The 21,367-nt window shown below is 40.2% G+C and overlaps 1 protein-coding gene across 1 annotated transcript in view; it reads right to left on the reverse strand.

Moving 5' to 3' along the window:
- Nucleotides 1–21,367, reverse strand: part of marchf5 (membrane-associated ring finger (C3HC4) 5) — a 51,087-nt gene that overhangs the window by 20,567 nt on the left and 9,153 nt on the right. The window contains exon 2 of the mRNA XM_061910849.1: nt 2,728–2,930. Within this exon, the coding sequence (XP_061766833.1) occupies nt 2,728–2,930 (203 nt within the window). The remainder of the gene's footprint in view (nt 1–2,727; nt 2,931–21,367) is intronic.

Consider the following 21,367-nt stretch of genomic DNA (forward strand, 5'->3'; position numbering starts at 1 on the left):
CATTGACTGACAGCGCTCAGAGCCAATCAGAAAGAAGGGGCAGTCTAACCATTCCCGCCCTCAAAGTGCCAAAACAAACATGAGAGCGCGAGGAGAGATGCCAGACCGATGACGGAGCGCGCACATATAGGCACTACGCGCGTGCAAAAAGGCGAATCGCGCGCGTAAAATGGCACCGCGCGCGCGCGCTAAGGCACAACACACGCGCAAAAGGGTGTCGCGCGCGCCCGCGAAGTGGAGAATCAGCACGCGATAACAGTTTTTATGCGCTTGGATTTTTGGCACTAATGTGACGGCATAGATAACAGCCTGCAATCTTTTGTTGGTTTTCCACAAGTCTCACACACCCCTATTGAGCAATCTCAGCCCATTCATTTTTAGCAAACCTCTCAAGCTCCGCAAAATTTAATGGTGTCCTGCCATGGACCTTGGTCTTCAACTTTCCCAAAAGATTCTCGATGGCATTCAAGTCAGGGCATTGTGCCGGCCATTCAACAACATTCACTTTGGCCTTCTGGAGCTAGTTCTTCACCAGGAGTGACATATTTTTTGGGTCGTTATCATTTTGAAAGACAAAGCGGCAACTCATACTCAGTTTTGCTGCTAACTTCAAAAGGTTCTCCACCAAGATCTTCAAATACCCTTATTTCTTCAGTATTCCATCCACCTTGACAAGTGGACTGTTTCAAATGCACTGAAGCATCCCAACAGCGTAATACTCCCACCACCGTGTTGACTGTGCGCACCATGTTATTTGGGTTCTATGCCTCTCCCTTCTTTCTCCAAACATAAGCAGTGTCTAAATGGCCAATCAGCAGTGCGTATTCAGAGCGCATGTAATAGCCAATCAGCAGTGTGTATTTCAAGCGGTAATAGCCAATCAGCAGTGAGTATTCAGAGGCATGGAGTCAGTGCTCACGACAGAGGAAGGCCGAGAGGAGAAACGGTGCGGGTTAGCAGAAAGGTGTTTAGAAGGTGAGCATAATGCCGCGGCAGCTCGCTCGCAGTCTTTGAGGTGAAGGCTATTAGCTTTTAGCGCAAGGTTAGCTCATTTTGCGGTGTGTACATGCGTGTGTTACGGACAGCAAAGCCCTGTCTGTCAGAGAAAAACAAGCATTATTGACATACAGTTAACAACCAAGTTATTTCACTTCACCTATTCTGTGTGGAAGCAGCAAAAAAAGACATTATGTTAAATGAAGAGTTTCTGTCTCTGACAGTTGATATAATACTGTAACTGCATCATAAAGCCTACATTAACTCCATGGTGTTCAGGGATGAATAGTCTCTCCTATTGCTATTGTACTATTTTTTCAGCTATAGTTACATTAATCATTAGTAATGTAGCAGCCTAGTTTTGAATGGCAGGGTCCACGCTATCACATGTTGATAAAAATAAAATTTACATAATAAAATCAAATACAGGCTTCCCAAATGCTGTAATAAATTAAGCATGATAAATTGAGCATATGTCAGCATGTGGCCCTACTTTTAACTTTTTTGCAAATGCTTATTGCAAACGCTTATTTACAGTAAGTCATAAATTTGACTTAGTCATTATTTTGTCTTAGTAAGTCAGTATTTACTAAGTCAAAATAATGACGACATACTAAGTATCTCAGGTAACTAGGACTGTTTTGTTTTTACTTTACGGAAAAAAATATTGAGATATATCGCATATTGCCATTCAACATACATAGCGGAAAACAAAACCAAAAATTGTAGGCTTACTCCACCACAGTCTGTAGTCTATTTCGCCTAGAGCAGCGATGACATGAAGACGTGAGGGTGGCGACAGGCCATATGCACTGGCTGACTAGAAGAGATGCTGCGGTCGCATAAACTGAAGAAATTTGAGTAATTTGCTGGACGTATAGAAGACAAAACCTCAAGCGATTGCTAGTCTTGCGACCGATTAAAAGTCTCGGGACTGATTGAATGTCTCGCACAATACCCAGTCTATGTTTCTGCAGTCGATTAACCAGAAAATACATAACTGATTGTTAGCTATTGTAGTGGATCCTACCGACGGAGCTGAAGCAAATCGTTCGCTGGTCAACCCGGATATTCGATCGCATCGTTATATCTTTCATAACCCCGAAACTTGGTCACTCCATCACTTTCACCTTCCCCAGCAAGGCAGTTCTCAACTTGGGGATGTATTTGGGGCTTTTTTTCGTTTTAAATAAATTATTATTACGCCCATCCATTTCCTACCAATTGTCCTTCATAATTTGGACAAAATAATTACTCAATATGTTAATGCATAGAGAAGGAGAGTTGTCCAGTATGTTCAATATGTTAATTAATGCCATTTTATTTCAGTGTTCTAAAATTGTTCTTTCAGTGCAATAAGAAATATCCGCTTAATGTATTATAAGATTTTCTGTTAAAATAAAATCAATAATTACTTTTTTGTGGTCTCCTTTATTCTAAAAAGTAGGGTGTACTCCGCCGTCAGCCTGATTGTAGCTGAGATAGGCTCCAGCACCCCTCCGCGAAACCGAAATGGGATAAGCGGGAGAAAATGGATGAAATACATTTTGCTAAATATTGGTATCTGAACAACACTGACTAATGTGTCCATATTTCATTTCTATGATATTGTTGCCTGAAAAGATATACTGCATTAAAAAGGATGCTGGCAAGTGAAGGGTGTACTCACTCACAAGATCCTGCATCCCACCCATTCCCCACCCCCATATTTATTTTTAAGGGGCCACTTACCAAGTTTTGGAAAAACTATGAGGTATTCTGCATTGCACTGTGGACAGGCTACGCGTGCAGTGCTATTGCCACGCTGCTTCTCGTCCACCCAGCGCTGTAGGCAGGCCTGGTGGACCCACTTTGTGGAACCACGGCAGCGGCATGGACACACCCACTCTGCTGTATGATCGTCATCGTCTGTTGCAAAGCATACCCAGCAGTTCCTAAAACAAGCACATTCATTACTCTTTTAATGGGTCTGATGAAAACAAAACACAACCTGGAATTTACATCAAAGCGTTTCCACAATCAATCAAAATTGCCATAAAAGTCCAGTTGATGAATGCACGTTTGGCAAGATCGATAAAGAGAAGCCATTAGACAAATAAGAACCGAAGCTTGTAGAGGGTCTGACTGTAACACAGGAACTGGTCCATGCAAGGCCATTCATCCTACCGTCTCACTGAGAGATTTTCCAGATTACATTTCGGTACAAACAGTTTCCCACAGATGTGATTACACTTGGGGTGGTAAGTGGGCCTGGCATGTGACCAGAACTACTCAGGGACTCCCTGGGGCGCTAATCATCGGGATCCATATCCTGCACTGATACATTTAGGAAGGGAATCATATACATGAGTAAAATTATTGGAGAGGAACTAGGGCTGGGCGATATTGCCTTCTTTTAATATTGCAATATTTTTAGGCCATATCGCGATATACGATATATATTACGATATTTTGCCTTGGCCTTGAATGAACACTGATGCATATAATCACAGCAGTATGATGATTCTATGTGTATACATTAAAACATTGTTCTTCATACCGCATTAATATATGCTACTTTTAAACTTTCATGCAGAGAGGGAAATCACAACTAAGTCAATTGACCAAAGGTGTATTTATTATACTTATTAAGCAATGGCACAAACATTCAAGTCATTTCCAAAACATGAATTGCAAGATTGTCAGAGACATTTTAAGTGTCAAATAAAAATGAGCTGCATAATAGGAAATCAAATAGTATTCGTCCTTGACTATGTGGTATGTTAGTAAGGGTATAAAATGATCTTCATTCTCTAGCGAGTGACTTACAAATGATGTACATATTAGCAGTAATGCTACTTTTTATAGCAAAGCTTTTTCCCCCCACTCTTCACAAATTACGGTTGTCTGTTTGACATATTCCCACTTGAAGCCAAACCACCGCCAGACAATGGAAACCTTGCTGTTTTTATTGGGAATTAAGTCTTCCTTCATTTGTTACCAGATCCGCATCATCTTTGTCTCATATGGCTAAGTTAGCAGCTAACGTTAGCCACGCCGCTACCTCTCTGCCCTGCGAGGGCGTGTATGTGACGTATGTAAGAATGTGCGCCTGCTTGTCTGTGAAGAGACACAGGAAAGAGCGAGGAGAGCCTGAAGTGTACGCCCGCAGCTAGAAGTCCTGCGTGAGAACATATATATATATTGTATATATCAATATATCCGCACTGTAACACAACATAAACAGAACAAATACCCAGAATCCCATGCATGCCTAACACTTCCGGGCTACATTATACACCCCCGCTACCACCAAACCCCACCCCCCTCAACCGACGCACGGAGGGGGGGGGGGGGGGGGGGGGGGGGGGGGGGTAGCGGGGGTGTATGGTGTAGCCCGGAAGAGTTAGAGATACATGGGATTCTGGGTATTTGTTCTGTTGTGTTTATGTTGTGTTACGGTGCGGATCGACTCCCGAAATGTGTTTGTCATTCTTGTTTGGGGTGGGTTCACAATGTGGCACATATTAGTTAGAGTGTTAAGTTGTTTAAACGGGCACCTTCAGTGTGACCTGTATGGCTGTTGAACAACTATGCCTTGCAGTCACTTAGGTGTGTCTGCAGAAGCCATATAAAAAAATGTGACTGGGCTGGCAAGCTGTTTATACAGGTTGTTGAGGTCGCTATATGCAGTACCATCATGGCACGCCCTTATTATTGTAGTTTGGGTGAAAATCAACAGATGTTCGATAGAATAGCTTCTCTGAAATTCGGGAGTCTTCCGGAAAAATTGGGAGGGTTGGCAAGTGTGATGCTGTCAAGCGGAATTCATATAAAACTCGAGGGTAGTACTAACATTAAATTTCATATTAAGGTGCGGGATGCGTGTCTGAGACCCCTGGTTTATACATAGCACAAAGCAAAAAAAAAAAACTCTGTATGCAGTGTTATTTCATTATAAAATTCAAAAAAGAGTTTTGTGGCTCCCTTTGTTTTCTTTATTTTCTGAAACGTGTCAAAAAGGCTCTTTGAGTGGTAAAGGTTGCCGACCCCTGGTCTAGACTATATACGGCTGTGTAAAAACACTCCTAGATAGTTCCACTGATCAGCGTTCTTCAGCACACAGACACAAAAGTTTCAGCAAGTACACATTTCCTTTTCTAGCGTTTTACATTATTGTTTTGTACTTTGTCGCTGCATGACAATGTCTTAAAAAACATCCATCAATATTTAATCAATCACAGTTGAAATTATTAGGATAAAAAATATTTCAGCCTGTCCGTGTGGTAGGGATACAAAGTATTTCAGGGATACAAAACTTTATGGATATTAAATAGGCGCCAGCGCCCCCCGCGACCCCGAAAGGGAATAAGCGGTAGAAAATGGATGGATGGATGTGCAAAGGAACTCCTGGCACTTTTTGTTTTTGTTTGTTTTTTAAATAAACATGCTTCAGGCATTTAGACAAGATTAAATGTTGGGGATTGTAAGAGTATTATTGTAAATGTATTCAATCAATCAATCCACTTTATTTATATAGCACATTTAAACAACAATAACGTTTCCAAAGTGCTGCACAGCCATGTTAAAAATAATATTAAAAAAACATTATGCTCCACCAATGACTGAATAAAAACAAAAAATAAATAGATATAAAACCAATATAAAAAAACAAACAATATAAAAACAAATATGATTAAAAACTATTTTAAAGGGTAAAATCAATTAAAACAGAAAAATAGAAATCAAAGTGTATAAAAAACAGAGGACAACAGAGGACAGAGGACCACACAACTCACGTAGTGTTAAAAGCCAAAGAATAAAAGTGGGTCTTAAAACGAGACTTAAAACACTCCACTGTGGAAGCAGTTTGAACATGGAGGGGCAGAGTGTTCCAGAGCTTAGGGCCGACCACAGAGAAGGCCCTGTCTCCCCTGGTCTTAAGTCTGGTCTTGGGCACCACGACCTGGAACTGGCTCTCGGACCTCAGAGCGCGCGCAGGAATGTAAATTTGGATGAGGGCCGAGATATATTGAGGTGCCAGTCCATGCAAAGATTTAAAAACAAACAGCAATGTTTTAAAATCAATTCTAAAATGAACAGGGAGCCAGTGCAAACTCTGAAGAATTGGGGTTATATGCTGGCGTTTCCTGGCCCCTGTTAAAAGTCGTGCTGCCGCGTTCTGGACTAACTGCAACCAGGAGAGAGCTTTTTGGCTAATGCCAGCATAAAGTGCATTGCAGTAGTCCAGGCGACTTGAAATAAAAGCATGCACGACTTGTTCAAAAAGGTTAAAAGATAAAAACGGTTTAACCTTTACTAAAAGACGAAGGTGATAAAAACACAATTTTAAAACGCCATTGACTTGTTTGTCTAGTTTAAAATTGCTGTCTATAGTGACGCCAAGGCTGGTGACTTTGGGACGCACATAATTTTGCAATGGTCCCAAGTCAGTGAAGGCCGGACCAAAAACTAAAATTTCCGTTTTTCCCTCATTCATCCATCCATTTTCTACCGCTTATTCCCTTTTGGGGTCATTATTAAAAAATTCTGGGCTAACCAAGCTTTGACGTCGCATAGACAGTTAAGAAGGGGTGTCAGGGGGCCGTGGCTTTTTGAAATCGGCATATAAATTTGGCAGTCATCTGCATAAAAGTGATAAAACACTCCATGTTTCTTAAAAATATCTCCAAGAGGGAGGAGATAAAGAGCGAACCGGATGGGGCCTAAAATAGATCCCTTGGGGGACACCACAGTAAAGCGGGGCAGAAGAAGAGGTGGCGTCCCCCAGCCTGACAGAAAAGGCCCTCTCAGACAGGTAAGATCTGAACCACTCTAACGCAGTCCCTCTGACACCCACACAGTCTCTCAGGTGGTCTAAAATAACTGTGTGGTCGACTGTGTCAAAGGCAGCTGTAAGATCTAAAAGCACTAAAATGGCAGAGCTGCCAGAATCAGACATTAAAAGCAAGTCATTAAAAACTTTTAAAAGTGCAGATTCAGTACTGTGCAAAGCTTTGTATCCAGACTGAAATGGATCTAAAGTGCTATTTTCATCTAAAAAAGGCAGCAGTTGTGCCAGAACACATTCCTCCAAAATCTTTGACAAAAAAGGTAATTTGGAAATGGGCCGATAATTTGACAAACTTGTCGGATCAAGACCTGGTTTTCTAATCAAAGGTTCAACAACAGCTCTTTTACAAAAGGAGGGGACACAGCCAGAAATCAAGCTGCTGTTGAGGATGTTCCTAACAGACAAGTCAATAGTGTCCCAGATTTCTTTAAAAAAGCGAGGGGGGACTGGGTCTGTGGGACATGACGAAGGTTTTAGCTTTCCGACTATTCCTGTAAGTTCAGGCATTGACACAGGCTCATACTGACAGAACACAGTCGAGCAATGAGTGGCCACTTTAAAACTTAATGGAAAAGGAGAAAGATTTGCCCGAATAGAAGCAACCTTATCATTAAAAAAGGAGAGAAATTTTTCACAAGTTTCACTTGTCATCTCCAGTGAAGTGGCTGGATTCCGTTTAAGAACATTACTAATAGTATTAAAAAGAACGAGTGTCTTACTGATGCTATTTAAAATTAAGTCTGACAAATATTTTGTTTTCTCAGCTTTAACCACACTGATAATTTCGACAGTTTTCTTTTAAAATTTGATAGGAGACTTCCAAGTGATCCCCTTTCCACTTGCGCTCCGTACCTTCGCCACTCACGCCGAGCTGTGCGTGTGCTTTCATTGAGCCAAGGTTCCTGTTTTGGTTTGGGACGTATAGCTCTGAGGGGCGCTATACTATCCAGAATCTTAGAACATATCGAAAGAAAAGAGCACATCAATTGTGCAGTGTCTGCAGGGTGTGTTAAACTCTGCATGTACTCAGTAAACAAAGGAGAAAAGGCGGCTGCAGTGTCAGACCTAATAACACGCCCATAACGCAGGGCAAGCGGCTTTACATCAGGTTCAAAAGTTAAATTAAACATAACAGGACTGTGATCACTGAACACCGCATCACCAATAACAACAATGTCAACAATAAAACCATAAGACAGTACGAGGTCTAGTGTATGCCCGCATTCATGTGTAGAACCACACACAGACTGTACAAAGTTAAAAGAGTCAATGACATTCAGGAAGCTCCTGGATAATCGTTCGTCTGGGCAGCAGGTGTGAATATTAAAATCACCAACAATTAAGACACGATCATATTTGGGCAGGATTTCGGCCAGAAATTCAGAAAAGTAATTTATAAAGTCTTTGTGGTACTTGGGTGGTCGATATACGACGACACACAGGACGAAATCAGAAAGACCCAGTTCAAACATGCATAGTTCGAAGCTTGAAAAGGAGGATTGCAGGCGGATCTGACGGCATTTAAAGTCATTTTTAAAAACGACTGCTAATCCTCCTCCTTTTCGGCCGGAAGACCGCGGAGAATTAAAATAGGAACACTCCGGAGGCAGAAGTTCATTAAGAGCGGCGGACTCACCGACTCTCAGCCAGGTTTCTGTCAAACAGAGGAGGTCCAGTCCGCGAGAGACGAATAAATCCTTCAGGATAAATGTTTTGTTGGTCAAGGATCTTGCGTTAACAAGACCGAACTTAACGGGGGCCGGCTCGTCCAAGGCCGCTGCTAATCCATGTGGGGCCTGACACAGAGCCCGCAGGTGGCGGGAATTCACGCCGCGTCTCCGGGGGCAGGGACAGCAGGAGCGAGGCGGGCGAGCTTCCCTCTGCAGACCGACAACAGGCACATCCAGGACCCGGCGGGATCCAGCGAACGCGGGTGCAGGAAGAGACCAGGTACCGGACCATACCTCCTTCGGGAAGCTACGGAAAGGCGGGCCAGGAGTGCCCTAACTGTCACTTTCGCCGGGGGTGAGGAGCCAGTGGGCGAAAAAGGAAAGGAGGAATCCGGCCAGGTGAGAACGCTGACTTGGACGTCGAAAAACCAACGTCGAAGTTGATCATGTCCGTGTGAGAGGGACACAGATCCAACAGCGTTTGGCGATCATACACAAACAGTGAGTCGACAGGGACAACAAAAAACGTGAACAGCACAAAAACAAACAGAGCTGACAGCAATAAACGGCAGGCCATAGCACACACTGGCGCCATCTTGGATTTTCCCATCATGTATTGTCATTGGCCTAATTTTGCCACTAATAATCGGTATCTGATCTTGTTGTTAGTTTAAATTAAATTATGTTATTAAGTTTGTTTAATACAAATAACTACTGTATGTATAAACCTGCTTCCATGGTTTCCCTGAGATTGCTGAGATGCCTGTGGCAGTGAGGGTGTGGTTAGTTCTAGGCCTGAGTCGATATTTAATAAACCAAGGATGAATGCAAATCAAATCAGTAAGTTTTCCACCATCAATAAATCGCTACATACATGCTTTAAGAACAGACACGCTTTTCGTCGGTTTCAGCAGTTGCGCACGTATTTACCATAGCGAAATGAAAAGAAGGGAAGAATTATCTTCTCCTTCATTAAGTGTCTCTGACTCTTTGTGTGGCAAGACGGGGCTGCTGTCCCACTAGCCTCACACAGTGCAACAAGATAGCCAGTGACCAACACAAGTAATAGCGAATATGGACAATATAATCACAAAAAACAAATGCCACCCCTGCAATTTGGAAATTTTACAGTTTACACCTTTTGAACAAGATGAGCCTATCTACACCAAGGAGTTTGCCGAATGTACTCATTCTGACAGTCAACTAGGGCTGCAACTAACGATTGATTTGATAATAGATTTATCTGTCGATTATTACTTCGATTAATCGATTGATAATCGGATAAAAGAGACAAACTACGATTCTATCCTTGTCAATACTTTATTTTAATAAACAGCAGACTTAGACAAACTTTAATGATCCACAAAGGAAATTGTTCTGGCACCATGTCCTTTCGACTTGCCAAATAAAACAAGGCAAGTTTTACAAAAACATTTTTTTATATATAAAGTGCACCATTGTCCTGCACAATAGCAATAATTTTGTATAGGAGAATTTCAAACCTGGCTACCACCTATTCCAACCATTTTGCAATGTTGGATGCTGAATGTCTTTCCTCTAGTGGCATGGTCGTAAGGCAGATTGACTTCATCTTCCATTCCTCTCCAATGTAGTGGCATGTATTGCCAAGGTAGGCTACACTTGTCCACACATCAGTAATGAGAGCAATTTTTCTCCGGGTGGCTTTTATGTCAGTCTACACTGCATGGAATGTCCGCTCGTACTTCCTCTCCATCAGTTTGGTAAAATGGTTCCTCGAGAGAAGAGTGTAACCAGGGTTGAGGACATCAATCATTTGTCTAAAACCTTCATCCTCCAACATTGATAGTCGCCTCATGTCAGTCAGCAACATATTGAACTTACGTTGTACACTTTTCTCAATTGAAGCAATAACCTCGAGATGTTTCTCCGCTGAACTATCAGTACTGTTTCCCTCTGCCATTTTTCGAACGTTTCCACAAAGGAGACGGCGTGGTCATGTGAGCTGCACATGACACATCATTGGCTGGCTCACTGCTACCTCATGAGACTTAGCCTCAGCGCAGCCCTGGCGCTGTTTTGTACTTATTTTATGTTTTTTAGCTGTTTGTAAATGTTGCAGGTTTAGGGGGGAAAAAAATGTATTATATAGAAATTTAAAAAAAGCCTCCGCGCATGCGCATTGCATACATCCAACGAATCGATGACAAAATTAATCGCCAACTATTTTTATAATCGATTTTAATCGATTTAATGGATTAGTTGTTGCAGCCCTACAGTCAACATTCACTGAGCGTTTGGTGAACAAGGTCAGTGCAAACAAAACAGCGCAAAATGGTGTATGCTCACAGAAAGTGTGCTTAAATAAATCACCAAAGGCATGCTGCCATTTAATACTGTTAAAAAACTAGCTGTAAACGTTTGACAGACATTTGCCATGTTGTCATGCCATGTTGGCGTTTCCTCACTCAGAATCTGCCAGACTTAGTTTTTTTTAGCATATGACCTCTTAATACATCTGCTTATACTCTTAACTGAACTGTTTTTATCTTATTTCACCCTGCATTTTTAAAAAGGCCTCAATATAGGACTGGACGATATGGCCTTTTTTTAATATCTCAATATTTTTAGGCCATATCGCGATACACGATATATATCTCGATATTCTGCCTTAGCCTTGAATTAACACTTGATACATATAATCACAGCAGTATGATGATTCTATTTGTCAACATTAAAACATTCTTGTTCATACTGCATTAATATATACTCATTTTAAACTTCCATGCAGAGAAGGAAATCACAACTAAGTCAATTGACCAACACTGTATTTATTAAACAGTTATCAGCACGTGACTTTTCAAATGATGCTACATATTAGCAGTAATGCTACTTTTGGTAGCAACGCTTGCGCCCCACACTTGACAAATTAAAGTTGTCTATTCGACATATTCCCGCTTGAAGCCGAACCACCGCCAGACGATGGACCCCCTGCTGTTTTTCTAGGGAATAAACATATACGTATGTGACGTATGACGTGACAGTATGTGACGTGTGTAAGAAGGTGCGCTTACTGTCTGTGAGAGGGAAACACAAGAAGGAGCGAGAAGAGCCTGTACTGCAGGGGTCGGAAACCTTTTTGGCTGAGAGAGCCATGAAGCCAAATATTTTAAAATGTATTTCTGTGAAAGCCATATATTTTTCAACACTGAATACAACTAAATGCATGTATTTTTTTAAGTAAGACCAACATTTTTAGAGTATAATAAGCAGAGGTGGGTAGAGTAGCCAGAAATTGTACTCAAGTAAGAGTACTGTTACTTTAGAGATTTATTACTCAAGTAAAAGTAAGGAGTGGTCACTCAAATATTTAGTTGAGTAAAAGTAAAAAGTATGTTGTGAAAAAATTACTCAAGTACTGAGTAACTGATGAGTAACCTGATTACGGCAACAAATAATGCACAAAAACATAAAAATAGCAATGAGCAAATTCAGAGCCAGGAATATCTCTTAAGCAACTAAAACAATAATATATATTAATTAATAGTAAATTAAAATAAAAAAAATTAAGGTACATTGAGCCACAATAACTTAACAGCACCATAGGCTCAGTAGGCATTGATTGATTAAAACTTGTATTAGTAGATTGCACAGTACAGTACATATTCCGTACAATTGACCACTAAATGGTAACACCCCAATAAGTTTTTCAACGTTTATCAATTACTTAATAAATGACCAAGTCAAGGTGATCTACCTCATATACACATATCATATATATACACAAATGTCATATAATTTATATATACAGTATATAATTTATATTTATTTATTTTGCCGTTTTTGTTCACATGTTAAAGGTGTTTTAATGAATATACATGCATGTTTAACACATAGATTCCTATCTTTCATGAAGACAAGAATATAAATTGGTGTATTACCTGATTGTGATGACTTGCATTGATTGGAATCAGACGTACACATTTAACCTACACAACAAATTAAATGAAAAAAGTGTGCATAGTAGTAGTGCCTTATTAATTAATAGTCAGTGTTATTACAATATTATTTAACCTATTCACCACAACATGCTAGTAGCTTTCCCTGCCAGAAAAGTTCAAAAACAAGTCATTGATACAAATGTGTCAGTGCCTTACTCAAATATACAGTACTTTACCAAGACTGAAGTTAGGAATAAAGTACCAGCAAAGCAACTTCTATCCTTTAAGCATAAAAGAAAACATTCATCGACCAACAAAGATTGACTTTGAAAGCTCATGTAAATGAGAACCACGGATACAGAAGGGGGTAAAAAGTGAGTGCTCCTCCTGATTCAATAGCTCCCATTCTGGTAACCCAGTCCGGCAGCAGTGCAGGATTTAATGAAACGCCACCGAAATGCAATCCTCCTTGCGAAACACGAATCGTCAACTCACCTTTTTGCCTCTGCATCAGTTAACAGAGGTCCAATGTACGTATACCTCAGTGTAAGATAAGAACAGCAATCGAAAACATGAATGTAACTCTATACTAAGATAATATAAAATGATTATACCTGCAATGCTACTACAAGCGGTAGCCCGCCAAAGTCTGCTATGTACAGCTGACAGAAAAACAAAAAAAATCAGACAACTTTGTAACGTTCTAAAATGTGATGTGTAGATTTGTCCAGTGTGGAAAAAACTAAATTATTTGTTTTCCAACAACAAGAACAATTAGTTACAACTTTCAGTCAATATCAAACTGTTAGCCGTATTTATAGGAAAAATAACAGAAATATATCACTGATTAAAGGCAAACTACGCAGAGAAATAACACTGGAGAGGCAATAATGCTGTACATTAATATGTATACATACATACTTATATATGTATGTATATATGTATATATATATATATACACACTAGGGGTGTAACGGTACGTGTATTTGTATTGAACCGATTCGGTACGGGGGTTTCGGTTCGGTTCGGAGGTGTACCGAACGACACGGGCATATTAAGTAGCGCACGTTTTGTAAACAATGCACACCAAGGCACTAGTGGTGCAACGGATCAACATTGATCCGTGATCCGTTCGAATCAATATCTTTTGTTCGGCACACACGTAATCCGCGGTCTGATTTATGAAAAAAAATATTGTCCGCATAGCGTGGTAATGGCGAGCGGAGTAACGGAGGAACTTGAACGCACCGTGCCATTTAATCGGTGTGTTTATAGTTGCAGACTCCATTGTGCAAAACGAGGGTTTTAAACACATGCTGAAAGTGCTTCAACCACATTACGACATCCCGTCGCACACCAACTTCAACGGTAAGATTGTGCCAGATTTTTATGAGCAAGAGAAGAAAAAAGTTGTGGACGAACTATCCCCAGCGTCATCTGTTGTGCTCACAACAGAAGGGTGGAGGTCCAGGGGAACTATATGTGACCATAAGTGCAAGGGTGGAGGTCCAGGGGAACTATGTGACCATAAGTGCAAGGGTGGAGGTCCAGGGGAACTATGTGACCATAAGCGCTCATTTCATCACAGCATAGTGAGAGATGAGAAGACACACCCCCTCTACGAGAGTCACTTTGCGCAGGTACTGACACAAGCAGTGGAGGAGAGAAATCCCTTTTTATGTGGCACTGTTTTTCATTATTATGTTAAAAAGAAGATATTATGCCTTGTGCTCTTGAACTAGATTTTATATATTTTAATTTAATAATTTAAAAGTGTTACAAAACAAAACGGCAAAACTTATGTTTATTTGTCTTGTCTTTTTTTTTTTTTGCTGATTTGAAAAAAATTATCCAATCCGTGAGTTTTTTGATCCGTTGCACCCCTTCGAGGCACAATGAATTGATTTACGTGAACCCCGACTTAAAACAGGTTGAAATACTTATTGGGGTGTTACCATTTAGTGGTCAATTGTACGGAATATGTACTGTACTGTGCAATCTAATAGTAAAAGTTTCAATCAATCAAAAAAAAACAACACACGGCATGCTAGCAACGACTGGGCTATGATAGACTGACCATACTTCCTCTTTTCACCAGACAAGTCTTCTTTTGTGGGGCTGTCCGGGTGGAGTTTCTTAAATGCCTCAAATGTCCGGCATTTTAAGTTAGGGTTGCGTGTATTTTCAATGTACGTTCAAAGTTAAGAAGGGGTTCAAAACAAGACAATTTGTGCACACAGCAGCATTCGTGAGGGAGGGACAGAGACAGACAGAGCGAGAGAGTTATGATAAACATGCATGCGTCGCCAGGCTCTGATTTAATTTTTTATTATCTATAGCAGGGGTGTCAAAAGTGTGCCCCGGAGGCCATTTGCGGCACACACCTAATGTTTTAAAGGCCCATGGCACATTCTAAAAATACTATTAAAATAAACAAAAACATAAACAAAAGTGAAAAAAAAAGCTTAAAGGCTAAATGTAATTTAGAAAAAGTTGCAACGTTGTCTAATTAAACAAAGCTGGGTTTTTTTCTTTCAAACTGTCATTGCTCAAAACATAATATTGAATCAAAATCAATGTTATTATGAATTATTTACCTATCCAAGCTTTGGGTCATGACCGAAAGGACAAGATCACGGGTACAAGCGGCCGAAATGAGTTTCCTCCGCCGGGTGGCAGGGCTCTCCCTTAGAGAGAGGGTGAGAAGCTCTGTGATCCGGGAGGAGCTCAAAGTAAAGCCGCTGCTCCTCCACATCGAGAGGAGCCAGATGAGGTGGTTTGGGCATCTGGTCAGGATGCCACCCGAATGCCTCCCTAGGGAGGTGTTTCGGGCATGTCCGACCGGTAGGAGGCCTCGAGAAAAGCCAAAGGCCACGTTGGGAAGACTACGTCTCCCGGCTGGCCTGGGAACGCCTCGGGATCCCCCGGGAGGAACTGGACGAAGGCGCTGGGGAGAGGGAAGTCAGGGCTTCCCTGCTTAGGCTGCTGCCCCCGCAACCCGACCTCGGATAAGCGGAAGAAGATGAATGGACAATATGACTGATAGAATGCTAAACGTATTATGACAGACCACCTTAAAAAACTGAGGAATTGTACAGCCATTTAGCTTAATAAAAAAATGTACATAATATTTTTTATTTGTAATATTAACTATAAACGATTAAAACTGAATGTTTAGAACATATGAACATCTCTCCTCTTGACTTCCCATTTTTTACAATAAAGCAAAATGCAACAAATATGCAACAAACATGGTGAAACATGAACACAAAGGACAAAAAACATGCCAAGTTCCATATAATAATACTCCCTATAATATCACTTTTCTGTAAAACAAAACTTTGTTGTAGAAATCTGCATCTGTGTCCCTCCCAGACACTCACTATGTTTCCATGCACCAAATTAGTCTGATTTCTCAAGTAGTTAGTCTTTTTGTAAATCCACACCTACATCTGAAGTCCAAATGTCCATGCACACTCTCAAATGCGACTATTGGTTATATGCCATCACGTTGGGAAGACTATGTCTACCGGCTGGCCTGGGAACGCCTCAGAATCCCCAGGGAGGAGCTGGACAAAGTGGCTGGGGAGAGGGAAGTCTGGGCTTCTCTACTTAGGCTGCTGCCCCCCCCCCCGACCCGAACTCGGATAAGCAGAGGAAAATGGATAGATGGACGTCTCTATTGGCTATGCTGATGTTAAATAGCAGACAGCATCAATAAATTATCTTGGATTTCGCTTCGGACATGACTCTACTACCAAAAATGTATCGGGTCTGATGCAAAGAAAGGCGGCAAATTATTTTTTTCAAAGGAATTTTCAAACGAAATTCATGAAAACAAAACTAATGAATGTAAAAAGTTCATTCAAAATGCTCTGTTGATTGATGGGAGTTTTAAATCTGAAGTAAAAGACAGTTTGTGTCACAACTGATATTCGGAAGAAGGTTGCTATTGTTCTGGACTATCTTGCCCGTTGTGCAGAAAGTTAATCAGTTGGCATGCAAAAATGCAGCCTGAAAAGGTTTGTGTACGCTTTATAATTCGCTTTTAATATTCCTGATTCATCATGTTTTATCTCATTCATATTTTGTTTGGAAGCCTGAATTCCTTAGATACCTTCATAAATACATCTCCATTTCTTTTTTTTCTACTATCAATGCACTTCAAAATGTTCTGTTTTTTTTATTTTTGAAACAGATAAAGTATCCTCTTCATTAGAATTGTTGCTGTTTTTATTGAATTATATCCGTTTCTGGGTTGTATCTCGTGCATTGAGACTGGCGTATGCGGGATACGAAGGGTCCTCTTTGGCTGCATACACCCACTCCAGAGATTTAGTTTCCAATCGCATAGTCCAGTTGTGTTAGGCCAACTTTTCAAAAACAGAAAACAATCATATTGAGGTGTTTCCATGGGTTGTAGGAGGCTTATTTGAGAAATCGGACTAAAGTTAGTGCACGGACATGCACTGACTCATGTCTCAGGCTGGCTGCTGTCGACAAACCCCGCCCACTCTGCTTCTTGCCTCATCTGCTTGGAGTTGCTCTGACGTAGATTACAATAATAATTTATGTATCACTCAAAAGCGCAGATTCCAACCATTAGAATACTCCCTATAGTTCAAGACTTATGATAATTTGATAAATGCACTAGACATCGCATTGGCGGCTCCAGTTTTGATGGTAATGGTTTAAAAAAAATAGTTTGAAGATATCCAGCGGGCTGCATACAGCGCTAATTTGCTTATGTCTGCTTTAAGAAGTCTGACTAGGTCAGCACGTTTGTCAGATAGATGCTCGGGGATTGTTCTGAATCAATCTTTGTAGGCTTTTTTTATTTTATTATTTACACAGAGGTAGTGTCCCCTTCAGGGTGTCTATTCAAACTGTGTTACTTTTCAACTTAATGACCTTCCCATTGATATCCTGCAGACCAAACAAAAAATATGCAATAGAACTGTCATTCTCAACATGTACTTTAGCTTTCGACCAAACCACCTACCCAGTTATTACAAGCTGGTCGGAACATAAACGATACATACATAATATTTGTCAAGAATCGCAAAGCATTCAAGAATTGCTGGCTATAACACACCTAAAAAAATGCATAATATTAAAATAATATGTGGAAAACTGCGCATATAACGAATGATGACTATCTGCAGCAGCAGTCAAAGGATCTTTATGGTTTTAAGGTTTGGCTGTGGACTATTTACTCTAACTGCACCATTGCCAATGCAGCAGGACCTTATTTTTTGGATTTTTAACAATCCTAATCTATACAAAATAGGCCTTTATTTGTAATTTGAGGACTCATTGAAATTTCAATTTTAGGAACACATTTTTAAAAATGAATCCATCATTACAGCCATATATTTAACCTAACCTACCAGTTCAAAAAAATGCTGGCAGAAGCTATTTCCATGTTCTGTGTATTTATTCTGAGTATATATATATATTACATTATAGTCGTATTCTGATGCCCATTCATAGAGAGAAACAGGGCCTGCTATCTACATTGACAGTAGGTAAGACAAACATTGTGAAAGTGCCAAAAAAAGGTCTGGCAGTACTGAATTGTGTTCTTTAAGTGAAAAACTGCATTGCAGAGGTAACCTGACTGCCTGAGGTAGGCTCAGATAAGAGCCTGTGGAGTCTTATGTTTGTCAGCGATAGAGGCTGAGTGCACGGCCGTCTAAAGGCAAGAGAACATAATGTACATCCTTCTGCTATCACCTCCTCAAACATGACCAGGGTCATTGCTTCCAGCTATACGTTTGCTAAAGGTGCCTTTACATGACAATGTTCTAGCACATAATTAAAACGCTTAGTGTGTGTTTCTATAGATTATTATGTACAATTCCTTAGACAACAAACCACATGATTGCTGCAGTCACTTAAAAAGGTTTTGAAAAGCTACGTTTAAATTAGTTTAAAAATCCACACCAAAAAAAACTTAAGAAGCAGTAGCAAACTCATCCTGAGAAACCCAATCCCAACAGCAGCCCTCGTTGTTTTGGTTGTGAAGTAATATTGCAAACCCACAGTGAACCCATTTGTGGAGATGTAACGATATGAAAATTTCAAATCACGGATATTTTGACCAAAATTATTACGGTTATTATTATCACAATATTAAATGTGCTTAAAAGGTACATACGCACACACTGAAATATTCTAATTAGGGCTGGACGATATATCAATATAAACGATATATCGCGGGTTTGTCTCTGTGCGATATAGAAAATGACTGTATCGTAATTTTCGAGTATACGTGCTTACAGAGACGTAAAACAATCCCGCCTTCTTAAATATGTCACATACTGTCGCGCGTGTAGCATCATACGTTCTCGCCGAGCAGAGAGGTAGGGGCATGGCTAACGTTAGCTGACGCAGGTGGCACAAGCAGAGTGGAGCGAGTGACATTACAAGAGAGAGAAGGTGCGAAACTGATCACAAATGGAGGAAGAACAATTAATGCCCAAAAAAAACAGCAGGGGGTCCATCATCTGGCGGTGGTTTGGCTTCAAGCAGGAGGATATTCAGCAATTTGCAAAGTATGCAGCAGAAGTGTTACTACAAAAGGTAGCAGCACTACTAATTGAATTACTATTAATTATAATTTACTAATAAGGGACGGCGTGGCGCAGTGGAAGAGTGGCCGTGCGCTACCCGAGGGTCCCTGGTTCAATCCCCACCTAGTACCAACCTCGTCACGTCCATTGTGTCCTGAGCAAGACACTTCACCCTTGCTCCTGATGGGTGCTAGTTAGCACCTTGCATGGCAGCTCCCTCCATCAGTGTGTGAATGTGTGTGTGAATGGGTAAATGTGTCAAAGCGCTTTGAGTACCTTGAAGGTAGAAAAGCGCTATACAAGTACAACCCATTTATAATTTATTTAATTTGTTGTTTCATTTAAAAAGTCACCCGCGAGAGAATGAAGAGTATTTATTAAATACAGTTTCGGTAAATTGACTTAGTTGTGATTTCCATCTCTGCATGAAAGTTTAAAAGTAGCATATATTAATGCAGTATGAAGAAAAATGTTTTAATGTAGACACATAGAATCATCATACTGCTGTAATTATATGCATCAAGTGTTCATTAAAGGCTAAGGAAAAATCTAGAGATATATATCGTATATCGCGATATGGCATAAAAATATTGCGATATTAATATCGCCCAGCCCTAATTGTAATTAAAATTTTTTGGGGAATAAATAAACAGAACACACACACCCAATTAGAAGTGGGAAAAATAATCGATTTACCGATGCATCACAAGAAGAACTTGGGTGATTCACGAATCGATAGACAAATGTCCAAACATCGATTATTTACATATGTCGATTAAAGTAATATGACAAATGTCCAAACATCGATTATTTACGTATGTTGATTAAAGTAATACAGACGGTTCTAAAATATTAAAATATGGCATTAATGATAACAGTTAATATTTGGTTCTAACTAACCAAGGGAGAAATATTAGCTAATGTTCTTTGTTATGTGCTGGCTGGGTTAGCGCGGACACACACGGAGGAGGAAGGAGTAAAGGACAAGCTATGCTAGCCGCAGGGCTAAGCTAGCTTGAATCTGAAATAGTGAAACACAAGAATAAATTGGTACACTTCAACAGAACGCTGTGCTAGGAACTGCTGGTGTTGGTCTTTAGTAGGGGCGTGGCGATACCATTGAAGAAAACAAATATGAACTACAAAGCAATATTCTCCAACATCTACCCATTTTGTTTCAGAAAACAAAATCTAAGGTTAGGTAACATTTAAGACCACGTCCACATGCTTATTCTTCGATGTGTTTTGGCCTCATGTCAAGATGTGGACATATCAACAAACTTTTCTTCTTAAAACCCGAGGTCCTAAAAACTCCGGTAATGTTTCAGAAACCTTGGCTTAAGTGTTTGTGTGTGGACACTGTACGTTAGGGTTGCACGCTATAAACGATATAAATTTGGCCAATGATAGAGATTTAAATAATGTTTAATCGAGATAACGCATATTGCCGGGATGTTACAGACGTCACGTCCGGCTTACGTCCCCGCCCAATGAATACGCGTGGAATTCAAGCTTGCTCGGTTTTCATTGGGTACAAGGCTCCATTTAGCCTTTCTCGCAAAACAAAAAACCTACACGTGTTGTTTTCGGAAAGGATAATCATTTCTTCAAAGAGCTTCGAGAGGTAATTAAAAATGGAGGAAGAGTGCAAGATTTTACAAAACAACAAAAAAAGCAGCGAACACTCCAGTCCAAGGGAATAGAGTCGAAGAATGCACGAGTGTCTGGTGATCACTTTGTTAAAGGTTTGTTTGATGTACTTTTAACGTTTATTATTTCCCATTTAAGTATTACCTTGGTATTAATGTATTTCTTTAACACATATTTGCAATGAGTGTTTCGAAAAGCACCAACTCGGCTTGTCTACATAAAAGAAAGCAAATGTCAGCAAAAGCTAAAAGAGTTAAGCTTTTACTAAAGGCAGCAATCTAAATTAATCTTTCAACACACACACAGTGTTAAAATCTATAATTATATTTTGATAAAGACGGGGAAAAACACGCTACAAACAGCAACAAACATCAGTAGACACAAAGTAAAATCATGAAATGCAACCTTAACTGAGCAAAAACATTTTTTATTTGTCCCGGAGAGTTGTGATACCAATTTTGTTGACCCAGTCACACACAAAGAAGTTGTAGACCTCCATGCTTTTCCAAGTTTCCATCTGTTTTGTCATGTAGAATGGTGTCTGGACGTCAATAGATTGATTTGTGTAAGAAAGCGACCGATGTACAATCCTTGACATCACTCGACAAATATTTTTTTATAAAGTATAGGGATTTATTTCTTGGCATAGTTTGATTTTTTGCTTGTATCTGCTTTTTGCAGGGAGATTTAAGCCTCTTTAGTACTCGGGTAGTTTGCATGCTG

This window comes from Nerophis ophidion, linkage group LG09 (assembly GCF_033978795.1).
Source record: "Nerophis ophidion isolate RoL-2023_Sa linkage group LG09, RoL_Noph_v1.0, whole genome shotgun sequence".
NCBI classification, from domain to species: Eukaryota; Metazoa; Chordata; class Actinopteri; order Syngnathiformes; family Syngnathidae; genus Nerophis; species Nerophis ophidion.